Genomic DNA, 25,953 nt, shown 5'->3' on the forward strand with positions numbered 1-25,953 from the left:
TTTTGTGATTAAGCATGTAAGAGAAATTGGCCTATAATTTGAAACCTCATGTTTATCCCCTTTCTTGAATATTGGTACAATGTGCCCCAGTTTCCACTCCCTTGGTAGTGTCCCAATGTTGTAGCATGAATGAAAAAGTATTGATATAGGGTATGCGAGCCCAACCGCACAGTTTTTCAAAAGTTTCCCATGGATACCATCAGGTCCATAAGCTTTATTAGCATTAATATTGGAAAGGATTTTGCGAACCCTTCTGTGGTCAAATTCAATATCAAAGCGCCAATCATTAGAGTAATCTATATCTATGTCATAAGTTGATGCCTCAGAGAACTGCTCGAAGAAAAAGTCATTAAATAGGTTGGCCTGGTCTTCAGGGCAGTTGCGGACAGTGCCTTTGTGGCTTACAAACTCAGGGATCCGCTGACTAGCTGTCTTCGATTTGACATAGGACCAAAATTTTTTTGTTATTAAAGCACTATCATCAGATTCATTTAATGTTTCCCTCATTTTTTGAGCAACCACATTTTTGAAATTTTTCCTAGCAAGGGAGAATGCAATTTCAGCTCTATCACTTTTATGCCTTTCTTTATGTAATCTCACTTTCTTACGCCATGCATCATAACACTCCGAGTCAAACCATGGATCTTGGCCATCAGTCTTGACAGAGCATTTTTTAACAAATTTATCTGTGACATTAAAAAGTTTGTCCTTAAATTTTTTCCATCCAATTTCAGGTTCTGTGCCATTGAGCAATGCATCCCAATTCGTGTGTCGGAGTTCATGGTTTAGCCTCTCCCAGTTCACAGTCTTAAAGTTATAGCACATACGCCTGACTGGCTTCTTCCTACCAACTTTAACGTTGATCTTAAAATTGATGGGGAAGTGGTCAGACTTGCAAGCACTATCTCTCTCACCTACCATTAGGTCATTAATATTTGACACAGAGTTTGTGAGCAATAGGTCAAGTGTTTTGCCTTTGCAGTGGGTAGGTGTTAACACACATTGTTGAAGGCCTAGATCAACAAAAGATTCAACAAAAGATTGCTCAATAGGACAGGAGCTGGCCAGGGTAGACCAGGAAACTCCGGTCAGGTTAAAATCTCCTAGTATGAAGACTTTACTCAGTCCTCTTCTTCTGAGAAGAGTTTTCAAAGACTCAACAATTTTTTCATGATTTGCGGAGCCCAGTGTACCAACACGATAACATGTGCATACAACAAACTTAATTCCAGTGGATGTCTTAAATTCCACAGCAAGAATTTCTGCACCATACTTGAGATGAACTTCCTTTGAAGTTAGATCAAGGTCTGCTCTCACTGCAATCATGACCCCTCCACCATTCCTCCTAAACCGGGTTGGATTAGAAGGATCTGGTGGATGAGTTTTCTTCGATCTATCAGAGCGAAATATCTTATATCTGTCAGGGTGCAGAAATTCACTATCAGCAATAGAACTCTTAAACCAGGTTTCGTTAAGTATTGCAATATCTATCTTAGCCTCATTAAGATAAGTCGACACTTCAAGACATTTAGTGGTATCAATCATTGGATGGGCATTGTTCAGTTCACCAAAAGGGATGAGACCTTGAACATTCTGAAAGTAAACATTCAATTTATTACCATTCCCAACTCTAACACCTATGGGAGACGGCCCTGGGTTTACAATTCCAGGGTTTACTAAAACTATCAAAAAACCATTCATCAAAAACAACCAAATTATGCATCCCGTGAGTGTATTGCCGGTTCTACCAGTAAATATGCAATTTAAGTTCTTATGGATTGAAATCTGGCAAAATCTATATAAACCATCGAAACTGTAATTATTCCTCAGATAATACATATTTGCTAAATATAAAAAGAAATAAACTGTAAAGCATCGGCACAAGTTAGGAACTGGGTATGTTGGTACAAAGGCTCGGCAATCATAAGTGACCCTAGAAAAAGCCAACCCACTTACCCCGACATATGTGATAGTGATTAGCGAAAAGTGACATATGAATATAACATAAAAAATATAAAATAATAAGCGAGAATCAATGCAGCTGTCTAAATAATCAAAAATACTACCTGTACCACGTCTACGGTTCTGATGTTTGATGGATTTTGCAAAAGAATTTCCACTAAACACTCCAACTCTAAATCTGTATGTTACTAAATCGATCATGGTGTTTTACAGGTGAGTATACTTGCCAGACTACAACTGCATATCATTAGCTTAACAAGGTTCAGAAGACAGCACAAAAGAACTACTGATAGATATAAGGATTAAAATATCTACTGTGGATGGCACGAATATAAAATCTGGCCAACACACCCATACCTTTCTGAGGATTGGGGTGAATGCCTTTGTTCTCAAATAAGGGATCAAATCTCTTAACAGGCTCACTTAGAGCTCTCTTAAACTTTGTAAAGGGATAAAACACATCCATGAAAAAGAACCTCCTAAATACACACTCATTGTATAAAATCCTATTAAAATCCATTACCCTCTTGTTAGTTAATTTATCGTTATCATTCTGTAAAGGTAATGGCAATAGAGATTGAACATATACCTTACAGTTGGGAAATAATAGGCCTATCTTACCAAAAAGTTGCTTTACTGGTCCCCTCAAAATACCAATTTTATCCCCCACACGCCTAATATCGTTTGTGCCTACGCTGATCAGAAGCTTCTCAACGTGGACATCAGGATGTGCCGTGCAGTAGTCCTCCAACTGTTTCTGGACTTTGTCCATTTTTGCTCCGCCTTCTGCAACATTTACGACTGTGACTTTCCCTTTTCCCAGCTTTGCGGAGTCCAATCTTTGAGCATAAGAGTCTCCAGCAACCAACGTGACTCTTTGCGCAGGTACTTGGGCTTCGGTGCCAGAAGCTGGTGTACTAGTCTCTGTGCTGATATTCTGAGAGCTAACTTGGCCACCAGATTTCACAATAGCTCGAAATGACAGGGAGTATCTTACTTGCTCCGATTTCTTTGGAGGCTCTCCCTTTGTGGCCGGCTCTGCTCGCACAGCATGCCTCAGATTCTGCTGTGTCCCAGGCCGCATTACAACAAGACTGTTGTTCTTCATCCTTATCGTCTTGACACAATTAGGTTTCCCAGTTGTGCCCTCGTAAAACTCAAGCGTCCGTTCACATCCCAGTGAGAAAGAGCAAATCGATTTCTCCTGGTCCATTAGTTTCTCACCGTCATTGTGTATTGAAGTACTCGCTTGGTTGTTTCCATACTTGATGACCAGACATGAGTCCAGAGGTCCAGTTATCTCCGTACTCGAGTTTACAAGACTCAGGAGTCTTTTGATATTAGGGAAACCACTGATATCCTGTGGTGGGTGCACTGGATTTGTGTCAGTGTAAATATAGGGTGCATCCTGTGAGCACAACCAAGCTGTTGTTGCCTTGTGTCTTCCCTCGGTGTTCAGTTTCTGCAGGGACTCACATTCAACCCATACCGCATCACGGAGAACCTCATCCTCGCAGAAGTCCTCTATATGTAACACAAAATTGTCCACCTTTCCCTCACGCTTTGGCAGCTCGTTTTGAACAGAGTTAAGGATATGACGTAGATCCTCAACTGAGGCAGCTTTGACATAGTCGAAAATCTCTTGAAGGTTTATCATTGTTGTCAGAGATTGTCGAGTCTGGCAGCAAAGTTTGCCAGGGAACCATCCGTAACACCTCAGAGTAGGCAACCTCCCACAACACTAAACACGACCTGGAAGGAAAATGGCACGAGAAAATGTGTAATGAAACTGCTGGTCGGGAGTAAAGTTAAATTTGCCAGTGAAAATATAGCTAGAGTAAGGATAAGAGGGGCAATATCAGAGATGTAAAAATTCACATTCAAAATAAGCTAACAATGAGAAAGAAGTAAAAGAGAAACTTACATCGTGTTTAAGGTGTTGTTGCCCAGTGCAAGCACTGGGCGAGAGGAGCCTAACTCAGGAGGCGAACTTCAGGAACCCCAGCGCACCCGCATACCAGGAGATCGGCTGTACTTCCTAGCCCGTCATGCCATTGTACATGCCTAAATAAATGTATTTAATTGTAGTTGTGAAGATAGTTTAAAACTACGTTGCCTAATGGAATTTTTAAAGATAATTAAGACAAGAGTACCAATTTCACTGTACTCTTTGTTCACCATATCTCATAGGAAAGACAATATGTTAATCACACCTTCTCCAAATAAACAATTTATCTATAAATCAGCGTGGCTGTGGAACGAGTTTTGTAAAATTGGCTCATTTAATTTTAATTCCTCTTGTTATTCTGTTAAGAATTAATTACAAAAGTCATTGATGAATGCTCAAAACAGGTATGGTGTTGAATGGAATGACAAAAATTTCACTGCATTTTAAGTTAAACACTATATAATCCAGGTATCGGCAGGCGCTGCTGCCAAACGACATTATCATTCTTTACTTTACTTATCATTGATACATTTCTTTATTTTCAGCAGCTAGTATGTTAGCGCACATAACAAGGAGCGCTAGCATTTTACCGCCATTTTAGGTTTCACTGATTTCTGGGCCACAATATGTCACAAAATTAGATTCTAATTGTTGCTCCTAATCTGATAATTCTAATGACAGTGACTGCTCCCTGTTAAGAAAACTAACCGACCAACATTTTCGGTCGAACCCTAAAATTACTAATACCAAATTTAAACCCCACGTATATGCGTGTATAGTCTCCAAATCTTCTCTCTGCTCTCGGACTTTGTTCTTTTAAATGGAACTGTTTGTAAAGTTTAACAAATAGTGATTGTAACTTAGAGATAAACTGCTATATTATTATATTTTTGTACCAATGTTCACCTAACTTAACGTCTCTCACTGACACCATCGCCCGGCAATCAATTTTAAATCAATGAAACAATAAGTTTTATTTTACATTCCTTTCATAAATAAAACAAGAGCTTAAACCACGAATTAGTTAACTAGAAGTAAACTTGAGGAAATATTCTTTAGTGGTTGTATATAATTATTTAAAAAACTTTATTTGTTAGTATTTTTATTATGGAAAGTGGTTGAATTTAGTGAGACAAGGTCAGTTTCTCTATTGTCTTAGAAAAATTTCTACTTTACAGTAGGCAATGCTGAGTGGCAGGAATGACGGACCAAAATGCTTGGGGCTAACAATGGCCCATTTACAAACCACTTCAGACATGGCAATGATGTTATTTAAATGCTTAATTCATCTGAAACTGACCCTACTGCACTTCTAACATTCTATAAAAATCTCTTCTAAAATAGGTATAAAAATGCATAACACAAAACACACAAATAAAATGTTTATAATCCTTCTATAATAAATTTCTATAGAACTTTTAAATTTCTATAAAACTAATAAACCTATATTATATATTCATTTTGCACCCAGAGAAAGATGTGATCACAGAGGTGGTTTCGATGTTATGTTCATGACAAGGTATGGGGCTGCTGCAAGTTATATTTTGCTAAGATATTACAGCTTTTTCAAGCTTAAGTAATCTTGGCAAGGTCAATTTTAAAGTTTTTGAATTTTGTCGAACGCTGTTTAAGGCTAGGTTCCAGTCATTTGGTTCTCCTTCCTTTTGAGTGTGAGTGATGGTGATTCTTATGGATGATTTGAGGTGATTGGGTTTATAACAGGTGAATGTAGTTAGCATGAGATTTTGTCGTACTGTATTCCATATTGTCCCTGCTCTGTATATGTAGCTGTCTGATGGTTTAGGTGTGAGAATGAGTGTCTCTTTGCCAAGTCTGCCAGATGTTTCAAAGAGGGAGTATAGTGATATAGGGGTTCTATATTTCAAGACCTTGAAGATGTCATTAATACAATGGTAGAAGTACAGATTATGCACATTCATGATTTCATGAGCGTTAAAGAGGGGTTTTGTATGTTCCTTTCTGTAGAATTCCTTGCCCAGGATTTGCTCCCCGTAGGGTCTGCATCGTGCACTAGTTTTAAATTTATCCAAGTATGCTTCTTTATCTCCAAACATTATGCGGGCACACATTTTCTGTGCTTTGAAAAGAGGTTCAAGTTTTTTGTTAGATGCCCCTCCCCAGACAGTTATACCATATGCAAGATAGCTTTCAAACAGAGTGTGATATAGATCTTTATGGAGTGATGTGGGAATGTTATCTTTAATTCTATTTAGCATGCCACAGCAGCTGGCTAGTTTTTTTGCTAATTTCCTTCTATGTGCGTTCCAGTTTAGGTCTTCATCGATTGTTACACCTAAGAATTTAGTTTCATGTACTCTCTCCAAAGGTATGCCATTGATATTGATTTCTTGATCAGATGGTGTATCTTCATCTTTGTTGGATCGAGAGTTTGAGAATTCAAGGTAACAGCTCTTGCCAGTGTTTATGTGAAGTTTATTGGCAAGCATGTAGCGGTGTACGGAACTTAGGACTTCATTGGCTTTTTTGTATGCTAGGTTTTTACTTTTTGCAGCGACGAAGATATTTGTGTCATCAGCAAATAGAACAAATTTAGAGTTCTTTTCAGAGTTTGTGAGATCGTTTATGTAAATTAAGAACAGAAGGGGCCCTAAGCAGCTCCCCTGTGGCACTCCAAAAAGCACAGGTAAAGTATCAGATATTTCATTGAGCACACCAACATATTGTTTACGGTCGGAAAGATAACTTTCCAGGAGTTTGTGTGCCCGTCCTCTGATCCCGTATGTGTTTAATTTTTTGAGAAGTATTGAGTGATCTATTGTATCAAATGCTTTACTTAGGTCGATAAAGATTCCTAAAACATGATTACCGGCTTTGAGTGATTGCTGAATGTGGTGAATTGAGTAGTTGAGTGCATGTGATGTTGAATGACCTTTTCGGAACCCAAACTGGCTATCGTGCAGTATTCCCTGACTTGAGAGAAAACCATAAAGCCGTGAGTAGATAACCTTTTCAAAAATTTTACCAAAAATTGGGAGAGTAGAAATTGGACGATAATTTTGTAAGTGTTCTTCATTATCTTTTTTGTAGATGGGGCTAATTTTACCTATCTTAAGGATGGCGGGAAAGCATCCTGTTGACATAAGGTTGTTGTATTGTATGGAAAGGACTGGGCTGAGAATGTGTGAGGCCTTTTTAATAACACTGATGGGGAAATCACTAGCTTTGCCATTTTGTAGCTCGGAAATGATATGAGATATTTCACCCTCAGTGCAGTCTGTTAAGTACATCGTATTTGGGTTAGTTTTTGGTAAAAATTCAACAAATGAAGGCAGTGGCTCAATTTTCATTTCCCCATCAACTTGTTCATTCAATTTCGACGCTATTGAGGCAAAGTACTCATTAAATTTGTTGGCTATGAGTCTCCGTTCTGTGATACGTACTCCGTCGACACAGAATTGAGGCTTTATGGTTTTTTTGCATTTTCCTCTTAACTCATTGATAACTTCCCAAGTCTTTTTACTGTCTCCTTGATGACCCATAATCTTAGTACAGTAATATTTCTTTTTTTGACTTTTTATTACACCTTTAAGACAGCGACGATAGTTTGAAAATTTGGTGTGAAGATCAATATTTCCACCTGGACTAAATTCTTTTGACTTTTTCGAGGCTATCCAGTCATCATACAGCTCCTCTTTAGTTGAAATAGCTTCTGAAATTCCATCTGTCATCCAAGGATTGTTAATTGGATTTCTTTTGGAGACTTTGGGTTTTTCTAATTTGCAGTTAGAGTCAATTGTATGTGTGAAGATGTCAAAGAAGCTTTCAAAGTTGGTACTGTTTGCCAGGATATCTTCTTTGGATTCAAGGTCTGTAATTAAAGTATCAACATTTTTCTTGGAGAAACTGTAGTGTTGGAGTAGCTTTTGATCGGAAGAATTTTCGTTCATAGGCATGCAAAGGTTGAACATGGCTATGATTGGTTTGTGGTGGGAATTCATGTCATCAATTACCCCAGACATCGTGACGTGTTCAATGTCATCGGTGAGTATGTTATCTATACAGGAACATTGTTGAATGTTTGTGGAATGAGTTGGTAATGAGATGAGCGGAAAGAATCCCAATGAAAGAAACAAATTTTCAAATTTTTGAGTTGTGGGATTTGTTCTCTTTAGAAGGTCAAAGTTGTAGTCTCCCAAAATTATAGATTTTATGTCTTTGGGGAAGAGTGACTTCAGGTGTGTCAACTCATTGAGAAACTCTTTCGAATCCCCATTGGGTGATCTATAAACCACGCCAACATTAACTTTTTCACTCCCTTTATTGACAGTAACGAAGAGTGATTCAAGGTTTTTAGTTGTACTGATAAGCTTGTCGTTTATGGTTGCATTGAAGGAACAGTGGATATATAAACAGACACCAGTTCCTTTTGTTTTATTTGGAATTTTATCATTATAGAAGTGCGAGTAGTTGCTTAATTTGTACAGATCACCTTTGTTTTGATTAACATTTGTTTCAGCAAGAGCAATAGCTGAGTAGGTAAGTTTTTGCATGCTCATTTCTGCAGAAAAGGAGTCAAAGTTGGATAGATTTCCATCTATATTGTAGAACATTGTGCTAAAATCAGTGTTATTTGGGACCTTTTCATGGACTGATTTAAGTTTGTAACTCTTACAGTTTTCCAAAATTGTAGATGCTTGGTTAATACAATCAAAGGACTCCAGGAAGTCTTCTGAGTAGAACTTATCATCAGACTCTTTGTCAAGTCCTATGAGTTCCTTAAAGGGGTTGTAGATCATGACACTAATACTGAAGCAGTTGGTACATGAGTGTCCAGAGCCTCCTTGGCTAAATTTTGATTTTTTGAAGCATAATTTGTGTATTATTTTGGGACAATTTTGACATTCCAAGTATCCTTGACCAATAAGGATGTTTTTGTTGCAGCAGTCGCATATTTCTCGTTTGATTGATGGAGTCATTTATTCATACAGGGTTTGGTGGGCCACCTCTGAGTGCGTTAGAATATAGCCTACTGCTTGATAGTTTGGTTTTACTAGATTTAAATTGAAAGATGCAGCGTTTTAATAGAACAACAAGGATGCTGGTGCATTTTCTATTGAGATGGAGTTCATCTCCAACATCAGTCTTTGCAAGATCATAATCTAAAAGATTTGTTCGCTTGTCTAGGAACTTAATAAAACCTTCAACTAGGATAACTTTAAGATCACACTGGCATAAATCTTCAGCAATAAACCTATTAAACAAAAATATTCTACGGTTCTTATCGTGTGACTTTGTGGGAAGTACTGGACATATGAACATTTTACATTTAGGGTTGTACTTCCTTATCAGACTAAGTTTTGTTTTATATTGCTTATAAAGTTCTTTGACCTTTTGGTCGGTGACTTTGTTCTTAAGGTCATTAGTGCCCACCATTAGCACAACATTACGGTATGATGTGCATGATAGTGGGTCTATTGAGTCTATTGTAGGAGCCCAAGATCTGAGGCCAGGGGTCGATTCTCCAAGTTTACCTTTGCCGCTTCCGAATGTTATGGGCCCAAAGTTAGAATCCCCTACGAGAATAGTTGAGTTGAAGTTTGACCAATGGATGGCCCTGAATGTAAGGCTGAAGCGAATGCCGTCAGAAACAGAATCATCATCTTCTTCTTTGATGGTGTGTTTGAAGAAGTCTTGACTATGCCTAGTCATCTGGTACATGCTTCTGCTATTACATTTGACAGTCATTGTTTCGTCAGACTGTAAGTTCCTAAACTGAAGGTGACGTGGGATCCCTAGAGATATGGTGAAGATAGATGACTTAGGGTCAATGTCCCCCTCATTGTCTGCGTGTTCTGGGAGAGTTGACTCCTTATCATCATACATGTTCACTAGGCAAGAGTTTAGTCTGTAGTGGTGCCTTTCCTCTTGGTGTGAAGACCCATACTCATTGTTGAGACGCTCCATCAGTTTCTTGATGGGTTCGGGCATCTCCAAAGGGTTTGACTTTGAACCCATGTACTTGTAGTGCTCTCCATATTGAAGTACATTTCTTTGCCCCTCTAATGAGAAGTCTGCAATTTGATTCTGTAGCATATTCATGAGGTCGCTCTCTTCTTTCTCTGTGATGTAGTCTTCTAGCTGGTTTTCTACATGCTTTATATCAGGAACCAAGTTGATTGAACTGACATTTTCTACTTGAATTGGGACCCTCCTAGGGGGTTGTGGTGGTTGTGGAGGACTGTAGTCGTTCATTTGAGGAGGAGGAGGACGGTTAGGAGTGTTCTTTAAGGATGCTATGTTTTGGGTTAGCTCTGTCAGCTGATGTTGTATCGATGAAATGAAGTCAGTCGTGGGTTGGTTAATATGCTTCATTTTCTGCTCTACTATACCCTCAAGGGACTCAATTACCTCAGCCGAGATTTGGTTTGCATAGCAAGTTGTTTGCAATGCGTTTGCTAACTTAGCAGACTTATGATTCTTTGGTCTTGGGTATGGGGCAACAAAGCACCAGGGACAGCCCCAATTGGGAAGCAATGAATCAATCCCCTTCTGGGTAAGATCTGTACCATTCAAGTTTGCACATAGAGAGTGCCAAACTTGGCCACAGTCCTTACAGGTCAAAAGCCAAGACTTACCCCCGGAGGTTCTGCAGCAGGGGCATTTAGACTTGGTGACTTTGGATTTTGGCTTTGATGTGCTGGTGCTGTCATCACTAACATTTTCTTCAGACTCTGACACTGATGTCGCCAGAGGTGAAGCACGGCCACTTTTGAGGAGTGACGTCTGTAGGAGGCTCTTATTGCTGGGGGTTCTTTCAAAGGTAGAGTTCACGATTACACTTCGCTTATCACTTTCACTCTTGGATGATCTGGTTCTTTTATCTAGGTGGGGGCTCATCAAGGAGATGGGGGTCCTAGGTGAGTTTCTGTCAAGTCTTTTTCCGCTCATATTATTGAGAATATTGATCACGGGGATGTGCTGGGTGCCCTCTGGGCTGCCACCACCGGCGAATTAGCTGCACCTGAAATGAGTAGATCATGGGTGGACGTCTGATTTATAATGGAAAAAGGGAACAATGATTACTTAAAACTATTTACTAACTATTTTATTCATAAGAGATACCATAAAGAAGAGTTGATTTCGATTGAGACATGCAATAAGTTGCTTTAAGGGTGAATGGTTGGGTAGGTGAGGTGGTGGGTGCTGTTGATTAGATTTAATGGTTTGATGAAGCATATGTATTGTTTGGAATTGCTTTATGTGTTAGAGGTTGGGGTAAAGGGAATTGTGGGATTCCTGGGTAAGGAGACATTGTGGAAAGCTGGTTGAGTAAATAGCAATTGTAGTCGACGAGCTTTCCACAAGGGGATTTAGAGTAAAACAATACATAATCAAATAATGTGGTTATATGGTCATTCAATAATACAAGTTACGAAAGGTTAATGTATTGTAATTAGTTTGAATTTGGGTTTTTTAAAACTTGTATTATATAATGACAAAGATACATGCACAGTTAAATAAAGTTTACTATTAATCAGCATCAATCAACAGCACTTTACAAACAACAAATAATTTAAGGAAGAGACCAGCCAGAAGCCAGCAATCAATGTCAGGAGCTTTTAGGGAGGGGTTGTTTATGAGAGGATGTTGGTTTTATGTTTTGTGATGTGGAATTTCACAATCTACTCATCTTCAGTTGGAGCATCATCGCCGGCAGCAACATCCCTTTGGACACCTTCGCATCATCCCCCAGTGATCATTCTTTTACTCAGACATTGATTGCGGCTCGAAGGCTCGATCTACATCCTCAAATTATTTGTTATATAGTAGTGTTGAAAGTATTAAAACTTAAAATTTATTAACGATCTGACTACAGACTAGCGATCAACGTTCCCCGTAGCTCAACAGAGGGGGTAATCAGGGCACGTGTTAATGAAAAATGTAAGTGTCCTTCCACAATCCCTTCTGTTGGGTCACACGTTTATTGGGGACTGAGATCGCTAGCGTGTAACTAGAAGCAGTATATGTAAAGTAACATAGGTGATCATGATAGGTGATAGGCAATATGAAATTACAAATCTAATTTTATCCCATGGACTTATCAATTAAGGGCTGGTGGTGGTGTCATCGTTTGTCGTACTCAAAACGTTTCGCGGTTGTGAATGCCGGCCCATCGAGGAAAATCTTTTTACTTTGTTTTTTAACCATTATAAAGTATGATTAGTCGGATATAATATTGAGTTCAAACAGTTCCCGAAACGAAAAAGCAAACATTTGATTTTTTTTTACAAGGCAACTTTTAATGATTATTAATGAAATTATCGGATATTTATAATTCAAATTGTATTTTACTTTTGTAATGTCACAATCCAGTCTCGAAACATATATAATTTGCGGCTGTAGTTGGTTGGTTTAAAACCATCATTTTAAGCCGATTTTTCAACAAATTACTGCCAACTTTAATACCTTTTCTCGATGGGCATTAAATTTGGAAATTACTTATATTTTTGTTGGTTTTTGGTTGACCTGGAACCTATTACGTTTAAGTTGTGCACTTTTACTATATGTTTAACATGTTTACTGTGTTAAATTTGATCAAAGTTTAGCTTATATTCGTAAACTCTCACAATAGTCAAATGTTCACTATACAATTATGCTTAATGTAGAGTTAACATTTCAGACAAGTGTTTGCCACACTCAAGAGAGTCTTAACTTTAAAACTTTTTTTGGTGCTTGATATAACAAGTTTATCTCTTACAGTAACAATGTTTATGTGATAAGGAGTGCGAATCATGACATCTTCTGAGGGAAGTGTTCAGCGGGTCACCCTCGCCCCCAAACCCCCTACACAACCTATTCGCAAATCCATTCCTCCAGAGAGGTAATTATCTTTATTTCCTATTCCTCCAGAGAGGTAATTATATTTATTTCCTATTTCGAAGTAAAATTGTCCCGTGCCATATAATTCTCTCTGAAATTGACTGTTCAAATTTTATCTATAATGTACTACTGGCATGAAGAGATACTTAAATTTTGTTTTATCATATTTTAAAGTTCTTGATTATTACTAAATGTGTTCCTATGTAGAAATAAGTAATGGTCTGTGTGTTCTTGTTTTTGATTTGATATGATAATCTTACTTTTTTGTTTTCAGTTTGGCATATGTACGAAGTATTGTCAGTACTATAGTCAAAGTTGAGGGTGAAAGTATCAACCAGTCCGTTCTCACTCCAATCTACACTCTGGTAAGTTAGAAAATGGTATATTAGGTAACTAGTCAGACAATTGTTGTTGCTTCTTCTCCTGTAAGATAATGTAGTCAAACTTTACATGATTGATTGGTATTAACTATTAATACCTATTTTTACTCTTCATCAAGCAATGAGACTATTCAGACAGTCACTTGTCAGTATGTCACACGTTACTGTTTGTTGTTGTTAACAAAGGGTTATTGAATTTCGGTGACATTCAAAGTTTGTGAAATTGCATACGTTACGATAAAATTGCATGCGTCAAGATATTCTTTAATATGGACATGATCGAGCTGTCTTGCTAAAATACTAGTAACTGTAGAGTGCAGTTTCTTATCTTGAAACCCCACTGTATTTACTTTTAAAAACATGTAAATGTTGATATTATTGGAATACGACCCCACATGAAAGCTACCAACATTGTATACTGTATGTTGAGGCACTGCGTGTAACATACAACAGGTGCTTGCAGTTTACCCCCAGCAACGTATTCCATTTTCCTTTTGAAGTTGTGTGTATGTACAGTGTGTACAATTAAGATTATGGTGCTGTAAAGTGAAAAATAATGTTTTTTTTTCAAGGTCACAGATTTACGTGGAAACAACTTAATTAATTACATGAAATAATTTAATTTAATGCTGTAGCTGAGTTTAATATTTACAGACTATATCGTAACCAGATAAGTGTATACATAGATCATCGTTTTCGAATTCATCGTTCGTAACTTAAAGTAAAAATTATCTTCAAACGTGATTTTCCTCTTCAGAAATATTGCAAAGTAATACGTTAAATCCTAACTTCCAACTGAATGTAGATCTCTAAATATGTATTGTTGTGGTGAAGTTTCAAAGGTTGGAATGTGCGCACCAGAACTCAGCTTTTAAACTCGAAACAATAGCGACCCTACCAGGTCTGACCTAGATATTTCAAATGTAAGGATGGAATGTCAAATATCTTTTCGCTCTCCACATTGTCTGTCCAGTCTCCACATTGTATTCTAGCAGCTGGTGCGGAACAATACCTCATGGAATTCTACACACACACATACACACATACATACACAGGTGGTATACATTACACGTGTAAACTAGTTAGTTACATTGGTGTTAGTAATGAGGAACACTGTTGTAATGATGTGGCTGTTTGATCCTGATTATCTTCTAATTAGAAGGCATACTAACCAGCAGTCAGATTAATTTGGCTACCTTAACCAGTAACCAGTCCTAATGTCAAGACTCTCAGAGTTATTACTCTCTCTCTCTCTCTCTCTCTCTCTCTCTCTCTCTCTCTCTCTCTCTCTCTCTCTCTCTCTCTCTCTCTCTCTCTCTCTCTCTCTCTCTCTCTCTCTCTCTCTCTCTCTCCCTCAAATTATTTGTTATATAGTAGTGTTGAAAGTATTAAATACTAAATAAAATATTTTAATACTTTCAACACTACTATATAACAAATAATTTGAGGTGACACTCCTGTGGATGGCCCTCAAAGGCCGAAACTAGTTGAGTCTTCAGCAGATCACCCTGGAATACGTCGTATCATTTGTTTGATGACACTTAACTATCTTGTGATCCTTTACTGTTTTATTCCGGGGCAATTGTGGCTACAAAACTCGATATTGGCTTGTTTTTTCCACCTCAACGTCAGCGAAAGCTCTAACAAATTGTTTTTTTATTAATCTACAAGGATGTGAATTGTGAGCTGTGAATCTAATTTTGGTTAAGTATCAAACCAGTCCTTCTCGCTGGCTAAAGTTGGTCACGTTATCTATTAGGTTGAGTATCGAAATGTATGCTCATTGCTCAAATCATAATGGGATAATGTAACACAAACATAATATATATCATAGAACATAATATAATACATAATACATACATATCATTACAATATTGAATATCTTCATTGCACCGACCCTGTAAACTACATAATCTCAGACAATAATTATACCATATACATAGGTACCCTAATATTACAGCGGGCACTACACTGGGTCGAGACTATGGTTCTTTTTATACGTATGAACTGGTTTACACTCGGCATGTAGATAGTGGGTGGGGTTATAAAAGGTTTTATCGGACAAAAAGATCATGGTTACGTCAAATATATACCGCAATATCGTGAAGGTTAAATTGCTGTTGTGCCCGCAATTCAGTTTCATATACATTATACAAGGTGTTTAAGTATGAACACGTAAGGTTATATACTGTACTTATGGAAATGCAGTTTTAGCTGCTTTATAAGGAATAAAGTGGGGTAACAGAGAGTGGTACATATTATTACTACACTTTACAATTTACAGGTACAAGGTACATATTACTACTACACTTTACAGGTACAAGGTACATATTACTACTACACTTTACAGGTACAAGGTACATATTACTACTACACTTTACAGGTACAAGGTACATATTACTACTACACTTTACACTTTACAGGTACAAGGTACATATTACTACTACACTTTACAGGTGCAAGGTACATATTACTACTACACTTTACAGGGACAAGGTACATATTACTACTACACTTTACAGGGACAAGGTACATATTACTACTACACTTTACAGGGACAAGGTACATATTACTACTACACTTTACAGGTACAAGGTACATATTACTACTACACTTTACAGGTACAAGGTACATATTACTACTACACTTTACAGGTACAAGGTACACATTTCGTGTAAGACCAGGTGTTCTTATTTGTAGTTTGTACCCCTTATACCACAGTCCACATTACAAACACCCGGTAGTACCACTACCGGAGTTAAACTAACACTTGCATATTCTCAGACAGTAATGAGTAATTATTGTTCGAGATTACGGAACTGTATCATAATACATGGTGTAACAGGTGGTGTCCTTATTCAACTATATTGATATATATAAGACATGGGTGGTCATAATTGTGAGTGTACACTGTACATGAAACTTGGGTTCAGGAATGTAGATCGTAGAGAATGGTTGTTATGTGGCTGAGGAATGTAGCGAGTTGTTGTTTTCTCCATTTTCTGGGACAATGTTGTACTTACTGAAATGTTGTACTTGCTGAAATGTTGTACTTACTGAAATGTTGTACTTAACGAAAAGGAGGTCAGTAGGTGTTATCATGGTTCAACTAATTGATGGGTCAGTGGGTTTGTAAAGGCTTTTTAGGTATAATTGAAAGCTTATGCAACATCTTGAAACAGTTTGTGGTTATTTCTATCAAAAATACAGATTCTGTTAGCTACCGTCTGTGTCGTTGAATGAAATACTCGCGGGACAGACAAGGAATCTTTAATTTTTCTTCTAGAATGATCCACTAGGATCTCGAATTATTCAAGAAATCTCTCAACAGCAAATATTGATTAAATTGTGACTCACATTCTCAATTTTCCTCACACATTCTTACGGTTTACCAACTCATAATAACCTCACTATTGACCATCTAGTATATCACGTGACCTCATTAGATATGATGCGGCACTTAAACAACAATTGAGATCGGACAACAAAAGGACAGGGTCTAAAAGTGACGATTAAGAATTTAGATTTAACCACATTCTGATCAAGAGTTCAGACAATACAACAAATATTTGAGTGTATACGCACCACATGGTTACACAATATATGGTACACACAGTACACACACCCTTTACAATAATCCAGCCCGCTTGGAAAACAATTTCCTCGTTTGTACATTCCTTCGAACCCCCCAGTTTTAATACAGTGAAAATATCTGATAATTTGAGTATGAGTATAACTTTGTAACACGTGATTTCTATTATTCAGCAACATCTATTTCTTTTTACTCGAGTACGATCAGAAAAACATCATTTTGAAGAGAAGATCTGTGAGCGATTCTGAGCCACCCCACAATAAGTCACACGTTATTAGACACATGACAGGTAGTCACGTGACACATGACAAGTAGTCACGTGACACATGACAAGTAGTCACGTGACACATGACAAGTAGTCACGTGACACATGACAAGTAGTCACGTGACACATGACAAGTAGTCACGTGACACATGACAAGTAGTTACGTGACACATGACAAGTAGTCACGTGACACATGACAGGTAGTCACGTGACACATGACAAGTAGTCACGTGACACATGACCAGTAGTCACGTGACACATGACAAGTAGTCACGTGACACATGACAAGTAGTCACGTGACACATGACAAGTAGTCACGTGTCACATGACAAGTAGTCACGTGTCACATGACAAGTAGTCACGTGACACATGACAAGTAGTCACGTGACACATGACAAGTAGTCACGTGACACATGACAAATAGCTCGCATCCTGGATCTATGTTTGAACACAATAGACACACAAATGCCGGGGATTTAAGTACAGTTTAAAATCCGTTTAAAAATAAAACATCCTCATACATCCTACTTTCTCCCACGTTACATAATTACACATGTATAAACCAGAAACCTGTTGGCAAGTAGTTACAATCATATAATTAAATTATTTTGACACAGGTTCCGCGGGAAACTTCCTCTTGGTTGATTACTTATTATATAATTCCGTATTCCTCGAATACCCACCCTTATTTAAGCAGAGAATATAGCTGCTGTTTGGTTACACAATGACAGGTAAAATGCCAAATGTTTGCTGAGACACTTCCTTCATCCAACTCCCCTGGGAATAACGGGGTATAATATTTACAGCGAGTAAACTCTCGGGCATATGTCACATGTGTTATTCGTCATATTTTGGTATGATATTTTAGTGAGGTGTCCGTATATGGAATAAGTAAATAATCAATTCGTGGGATCCAGGTGTTTCCTGTTATCTTTTATTGCGTACATATTATGAAATTTGGATATTCCCAAAGTTCGTAAGTTATCGAAACGTAACAGAGTTGCATATTTAAAATTTATACACCTTTAATGCATACAGCATCGTATAATCCTTGGAAATGTTGCATTCGAAAAATACAAGAAAGTTTGGATGCAAGGATCTAAGATTAATCTGAAGACCAAGATTAAGATATACGAAGCATACGTTACATCTGTTATGCTCTATAACTGCAATAGCTGGGCTACCCCTCAGAACCTATTTGACAAACTTGATGCATGTCATAGAAGACACCTGCGTCAAATATTGAAGATGACTTATCCCATTATTATCAGTAATAAAGCATTCTATGAACGCTGTGGTGTAACACCGTTGTCAGAGCGAGTGACATATGCTCGCTGGAAAATGCTTGGACATGTCCTTCGCAGTGACTGCTCATCACCAGCTCAGAGAGCTCTTCAATTTGCTGTTAATGCGTTATTTACCATGAAAGGACGTGTTGGTCGACACCAAAGTAATCTTTTAAAGTTTATTATAAATGATTTGAATAAAAGAAACCTACCATTACGTGATATTAATGATCTTTATGATCTTAGGGCTACTGCCTCTAACAGAGTTTTGTGGAGAAAATTATTTACCTCATAATTAACCTTTATTTTTCAGAGAACTGTTATGTTTTTTTGGGCACTTATCAGTCTCTTAAGATGTTTCTTTACTATTTCGAGATTGTTTTAAAAGTTAGATAATAATTTAATGCATTAAAAATTACATAATTACAGCCAGTACAGCAGCTATTGAAGCTTTCTGTGGAATGAAAATAAACGCTAGTTACTACCTAGCTAAGCGATCAAAACCAATCGTTTTACTCAAAACTAAATTTTGGAGAAAGTGTGCTTGCCATTTTAACGACTTTACGTAACGCGCGGAACTAAAATAGCATGGAAACAACAATGCGCAATTGTCTACCGTGGCAAATTATGACGTTCATCACGTGTCCACTTTCAATTTTGACCTTGTCGCCGCTAATTTACAAACTTTCGATTATACACGACCACATGTACACGGAATTTAAATACCAGCCTGCTCTACATAAGATTAGAGCAACCTAGTACAACTAGAACTGACGTTATGTGAAGCAATCTTTATACCCTTACTCTTTACGTCAGAACTCCCAATTTCACCATCCAGCGACCCACTCAGATTCTAACCAAGTTATTTTCAGTTGATGGGATCTGAAAGTTCAGACTACATCAGAGATCCCGCTGCTATCTGGATATTGCTGGAGTTACTGCCCTACCTCAACCATGCGTTACAGGTTAATTTGTCTTCTTGGATATTATTAATTTAGTCAATATCATATTTGATTATTGGGGACGAAATGATAGTCTCCATTAGTGTTTCGGCTACACGCTTTTGTCAATCAATACCAAGTTAATGTGGTATGTTATTGTATGTGATTTAAGGAGGTTTGTCTAATTTCTGTAAAATTATTTGCAGATGGAGATTTGGCAACGCTTGATATCTATCGTGGGTAGATCCCTCAGAAATCTACAAATGTGCTGTACGCTAGCTTTAGTACCGCACTGTCTTGATCTTATTTCCGGTGAGTGGGCATCAGAAGCCCACCCCACAACATTACTAATTGTTGTGTATATATACACAACAATTAGTAATATTGTATATAATACTTTAAATGCTAATGAAACTCCGGAATTTCAAAAATGAAAGAAATGAAAAATTCAAACTTTCCAGTAATTTAACAAGTTGTTAGAAATGAATTTTTGGGGAGCACTTCCCAGGGAAGTGATGGGCATTGATGCCTTGAAATATTGTAATCAATTTAAAAGGTACATGCACATAAATACAAATAACATCATCATCATGAACTGTTCAGAGTTAAAACTTATCGAATATTAGTAATTTACCATTCATCTTAACAGCCCTCAAATCCCCCCCTCAAATCCCCAGAATGCGAGTCAGATAACCAGGACGCAGTTGCGAGTAGAATAGCTGAATTTGTGGGAACGATAACGTCATACGATCTGTCTGTTGACGAGCTGAGGCTACTGCTGGACACTTTGACTGCTGTTGATAATAAATGGGTAAGCAAAAATATAGTCACACTTTGTTTAGGTGTCTGGTACCATTTTCAGAAAAGTGAGTGTCACTTAATTTCACTATACAGAAGCTATGGTCCCTCATTTCACCCTCTGGTTCTCCTAATATATATTTGGGTAGTAGAATGAAGAGCTCGGAGAAGGACTTCGAAGTGAGGAAAGCTAAGGCATGGGGAGCGTGTCACAAGATGAAGCTTGTATGGAAGTCGGATATGCGTAGAGATCTCAAGATACGACTTTTCTTGGCTACAGTTGAGTCCATCCTTCTATATGGCTCTGAAACATGGACTGTCAGCCAGACCCTCGCAAAACGTATTGATGGGTGTTATACGAGAATGCTGATGGATGTTATACGAGAATCCTTCGGAAGGACACGGGCTGCTAAGCACCATACACGCGAAACTCAATTATATTTCCTGATATACTGCCATTTTACCTTATCTAGCTCTAGCCTCGTGTTAACAATGGGCAATTTGTCGCCGGCGGGCCGGGGAACATCGCCATGCACCCTGCGGTAACATCGCCGGATAAGTAGAAATGTAGTCGAATTTCGCCAATACACGTCGGGACGTTGCCAGCACGCGCGCGAATTTCGCCCAAACTTCGCCGAACAGATGGGGATCAGAAGAGTAACTTCGCCACACACAAATTGAAAACTATATAATATCATTGTGTGCATCATGGCTAACTAAATTTGCCCCTTAATGAACAGGACATATGCTTATGATGTCCACAGAATATTAAAGGAATATAATTGTAAAATATGGGAAATAGCATGCAGGAAAGTTTAGCAACTTTAAGCAATATTTCATTTGCATGAGTTTAATTAACATAGTAAAACGTTATTTTTGAATAGGAATACCTTTATAACCAATTGTTCAACACAATACTATACAAAAACTCGATCTCCTAACAATTCAAAACCAGTAAAATGATTATTTGAAAAAGAGTGGCGAAGTTTTTCCCCGACACGGCGATTTTACCCCAATCTACGGTAAGCCGGGTGAAACACAAACCCTACTAAGGTAGGGGAATGGACTCGAGCCACCATTTTTGGCAAGACTAATCATATGCTTGAGCTTTTAATAGTTCAATTGCGAAAAGGCAAAATTTGCCTAACTATAAAGGTCGAACAGATAATATTTTGTAATAAATTACACCAATGAAACCAACTGAATTCTTAAGTCTATTGTCTGAAAATCTAAGCAAGACTATTATCGCACGAGAATTGAGCATAAAAGTCAACTTCTACTCCAAAACAAATATATAAGCGATTTAGGGCCTGAAAAGGAAACTTGCATGCATGCCCGCGCTAAAACTACATTCTAGACATGTAAAATTGCGGGAAACGATTGGCGTGTCGACCTGTTGATATTTTTAATCTGATTAACGATCCTTTACCATTATGTTGCGAACGTTAAAATCTTTTAGCGAACGCGTTTCAACAAACTATTTTTAGTGGGTCGTACCTAATTAATGACGTCTAAACTAGGTAATTTGCGCATGAACCTATAAATATAGGGACTGATGTAATCAAGGCAGTTTAGTGGCACAGAAATCGAAAGAATTAGTGATTTTCATAATCAGTAGTCAATGCAAGACAGGGTTATGAAAATTACAAAGAATAAAATGGCGTCCTGGACTTGGGGACAGCCTCATACACAGTTCATTAATGCAATCTGAAAAACCATTCTGCTAGCTAAAAGTAAAAAATGATTTTGTAGGTATAACCTGAAAATAAAATTAAAGATTAAAATTGAAAACGAACTGAACTAAACTAAAAAAAGAATGACACGTCCTGCTAAAATACTTTTTCCGAAGTTAAAATTAAACCCAACTTTTCCCCAATTGTTAAAATACTCTTGTTTTTTTTTTTTCCCCCGAACCCAAAAAAAAAAAAAGGATTTCAAACCGTTTGCGCAAGGTGCAGCAATATTAAAAACTTTGTGGTGAGGCAATTTTACGTACAAATTTTACAATCCAAAATAAAACTGTTTATAAGAACTGACTAATACACTAACGAACTAACTGACAAAAAATTTACCATAATAACTGCTTTCTTTGGGATATTCCCATCAATAGGGATAATTAATGACATCAAAATTTAATTCGAACTCTGTCTAAATTATTTTAAAAAATTTTCCCTTAATTAAATATTGATAGTGATAGAAAGCACTAATATCAAAAAGTCAGTTTCACGAACTGAAAGTATTATTTTATTCTTATTCATCTCTAGGGAGGATATATTTCACTTAAAACCCGTTTAATTGACCAAAATCATATAAAGAAACCATACCATGAAGATTTTACTTTTCCGAGCCACCGTGAGCCTATATTGTTTCTAAATCATGGCTGAACCCATTGGATATCGTTATTCTGTTTGATAACTTATAAGCGACATGGTTGTTCAGTAACCCTCAACCCAGTTGAATCCCATCCCCAAGCCAACAGTGATGATTAGTCGAAGCATAATGAAACTAGAGCCAATTACTTAGCGAGACACAATGATGAACTGGCAGATCAAGCACTTTTTGGGAATCCCCAGCATAAAATTAACAACACCTGTTTCCAAACATTAAAGTTAAAGATTATAAACTTACCGTTGCCTAATTCGAGAACATGGAAACCACACGTGCAATATGATTTTGAACGGCGCGAATTAACCCAAATTAACTGAAAACTGAAATCTGAAAGAGAATCTTATTCAGTACGGGCTATCGCGTCGCGCGGGAATAATTTTTGGGTCACGTTCATCAGTTTGTGTTTCCCTTTTTAATTACATTACCATGCAGAGAGTGGTTTCAGAAAGGGCGCAAATTCAACTTGCAAAGATAAGTTTAAACCTGGGTACGGTACCTCCTCAGGCTGTTGCTATATATAAGGTAAACCATTGAATTAACATTGAACATATTAGGCGATTTAAAAATAGTCTATACAGATAGGGCGAATACAGGTTTATGCAACGCCCAGGAATTATAAGCAGCAAATTTCTGGCTACTGCTACGTGCATCACGGAGAATCAAAGCAAATATTATAGTGGTACCGTGGCATGTCCTTCTTGGTCACGTTGTATAGTTCATGGATTAAGTCCCTGCTTGCCTGTTGGCGTTGCTGCGTGTGATCTAGCTGGGAACAATTTCGAGAACTCTTGGCGTCGTTCCTCTCTTCACTTCTTCTTCCGCACAAAAACTGTTTTAATCCGTGAGAGGCCCCTGTGTAAATACGTTTCCTTATGTTTCCAAACGTTAAAATCTTTAGCGAACGCGTATCACAAACTATTTTAGGGAACGTTCCCGTACGAATTCACTACAGTTACAACTAAGCTTATAAAGGCAAAAATCAACGATAAGGCTTTATCTTAAAGAGTGAAACGCGGAAACTGAAACAGATCCTATTGCACGGGAGAACTCAACGACAACGTTTTTCTATTATGAATACGTTCAGTAGGTTGAAATTTATTGTTCTGAATTTTTACCTGTCAGATACGTATAATAACAAAGTAATCTCTCCGTAGGCTTCGGTAGGAGAAATAAAACAAGCTGATAAGAGACATAAAAATACTAAACGTAATGCCAATTATGTGGCGTGAGTATATTAATTTAATTTTTGTGGCCGACTTTAGCTTCAATGATATCACCGCGCACCGTTAACATACCATAGTCTGACACACCCTCTAAAATCCGAAAAAGTGTCATTCTGTCGTATATATTTGGTAGAATTCGTCCAGCAAACTATGAAAATTTTTGCTGCGCTCCGGTCTATCACAGCCGTTTCTCCTAATACCGTAGAGAAATTTTTTTTATTAACAACATAAAACTCGATTGTCTAGACTCCGTACCTATACGAACTAAATAAAAGATGCTCATAATGAAACTGATCATCTTATCATAAGTAAAAATAAATGCTGTTACGTGAGCTTTTGCTGGTCCCATGAATAGAATTTCAAAGGATATGAAATAATATAAATATTAATATACTTGTACATTTACGAGTCCTTCTGAATCTATTATAATACCATAATACACGACTTTCTCATTTCATAATTCTATCAAACACATTTAAATACTCCTGCAGCGAGAACAAAATATTGAGTGTCGAAACTAACACAAGCATCATATTGCCTGTTGTAAAAAAACGGCCGAACCGTTTACTACAATTAAGTCATGTCAAACAAATCAAACATATTTTAAAAACGTATACGCTATCTGCAACATTTGACATCAAGCACAACGTGCACAGTCCGGTTTAGTCAATAATGTTACCTTGAACCTCAGGCTATCATGTTCATTAATGATAGAGAGTCGGACGGCGGAAGACAGGCGAGCGCTGCCCAATAATCAACAATGCAGCTCTAAAACGCTGCGGACTTGCTATTATAAAATTTGGATGAGCCGCTCGATTGAAATCCCGACGCGATAAAAAACTGCCACCTACTGGCTACTAACTGCCACTAACTGCACTAACGGCCACTACTGCTACTGTCCCGCGCGCAAATTGCGTGGGCGCGATTGTACAGTTAGTGCAGTTAGTGGCAGTTATGGCAGTTTTGTAGCTGTTTATGGCAGTTTGTGGCAGTAGTGGCAGTTTTGTGGCAGTTAGTGGCATTTGGGGCTGTTAGTGGCATTTGTGCAGTTAGTGACAGTTCTTTGCACTAGCTCCGCTCCTGTGAGAGGAACCCCTGCAAGCTTTAAAGGCTTGTGTTACTTTAACATCACTTTGAATTTCACGAAAGCAGATAAAAAGGTAGGTTTTCTTGAATCAAAGTAAAGCTAATATCATTAGAACAGTATAATGGTTTACTTTAATACTTCGCTTTGGTAAACAGTATTATATAGATTTAACTAACGACTTTCTCGCTTTAGGTATTTTATATAAAACACTTTTATCATTGTTTGATTGGACTGTCCAATCATGGCACTAGTTTTATTACAAAAGATATCAAAATCGTGCGGTAAAAATATTATACAAGCACCCATAAATGACAAAAGTCCATTAATTTTCAACATTCCCTCATTGCTTTTGTGTTTTCCTGCATGCTCTTACACTGGCAGCTCTTACTACATGGGGGGCAGGTCGCCCCGTGGTGGTTTCATGGAGGCGTACACAAAAAAAACTGACTGAACATAACATAAAATCTAATATGATAAGTGCTTATTACCTCTCTGCTTTAAAAATTCAAACCTTTTATAGAATCACTATAAATTACAATGTTTTGCAGTTTAGTGACTGCAAAAGAAACTCCGGAATACTGTGGATTGGAGAGAGAAAGTGATAATTCGTTATGAGCCTGTTTCTAGGATCACGATAAACTTCCTAATAAGTTTTTTTTTCAGATACGATAAACTTCTTAATAAGGTATGATCTTAGCTATGGTCAACGATTAACTTCCTATACAGTTATTTTATTGATTAACCTCCTTCCTCTTCGAGATCTGAGGCTAAAGTTACGGGTGCAAAGACCGGTAGCTTGAGACTACCCGTTGTTACCTAAAATCCCTAACTCACTCTTTCCACATACGCGGCTAACCTTTCCCGAATCAATATTTCAGGTAGTGGAGAACTTAGAGTTAGATTATTTATTCCGCTTTTTGAATTGCCCCCCGTCTTCATCATGCTAGATTCCCGTTCATTTTTTAGAAGCTCATTAATCAGTCGGTCGGCCTTACTAAAGAACCTCTCACCCTAATAAAACCACGTTAAACTTGAAAGTCCCTGATCGACTACTAGCCTTTCAGCGCTACAGCACTAACCACTGCATTACAGAGGAGCCAAAATTTGTGGAGGCATCTCCTAGAAACGTACATATTAAAAAATATCATGCACAGTGCCATTCTTTTGTTTGTTCACACTATTTCCTACTCCTAGACTCCGTGATCGGACTTTTGATTTCTG

At 37.6% G+C, this 25,953-nt stretch overlaps 3 protein-coding genes across 3 annotated transcripts in view; all 3 read left to right on the forward strand.

The window, feature by feature from the left end:
- Positions 1 to 25,953, forward strand: part of LOC134821782 (ovochymase-2-like) — a 141,883-nt gene that overhangs the window by 33,521 nt on the left and 82,409 nt on the right. The window lies entirely within an intron of this gene.
- Positions 1 to 25,953, forward strand: part of LOC134821779 (uncharacterized) — a 474,787-nt gene that overhangs the window by 22,886 nt on the left and 425,948 nt on the right. The gene's annotated exons all lie outside the window — the stretch shown is intronic.
- On the forward strand, positions 12,750 to 25,404 carry LOC134822160 (neurobeachin-like). The gene is made up of 6 exons (XM_063833067.1): positions 12,750 to 12,773; positions 13,047 to 13,137; positions 19,168 to 19,260; positions 19,443 to 19,548; positions 19,914 to 20,047; positions 25,396 to 25,404. The coding sequence occupies exons 3-6, from the start codon at positions 19,171 to 19,173 to the stop codon at positions 25,402 to 25,404; spliced, it is 339 nt and encodes a 112-aa protein (XP_063689137.1). The 5' UTR covers positions 12,750 to 12,773; positions 13,047 to 13,137; positions 19,168 to 19,170.

The sequence above is a fragment of the Bolinopsis microptera genome, chromosome 10 (assembly GCF_026151205.1).
Source record: "Bolinopsis microptera isolate Bmic1 chromosome 10, MBARI_Bmic_1.0, whole genome shotgun sequence".
Taxonomy (NCBI): domain Eukaryota; kingdom Metazoa; phylum Ctenophora; class Tentaculata; order Lobata; family Bolinopsidae; genus Bolinopsis; species Bolinopsis microptera.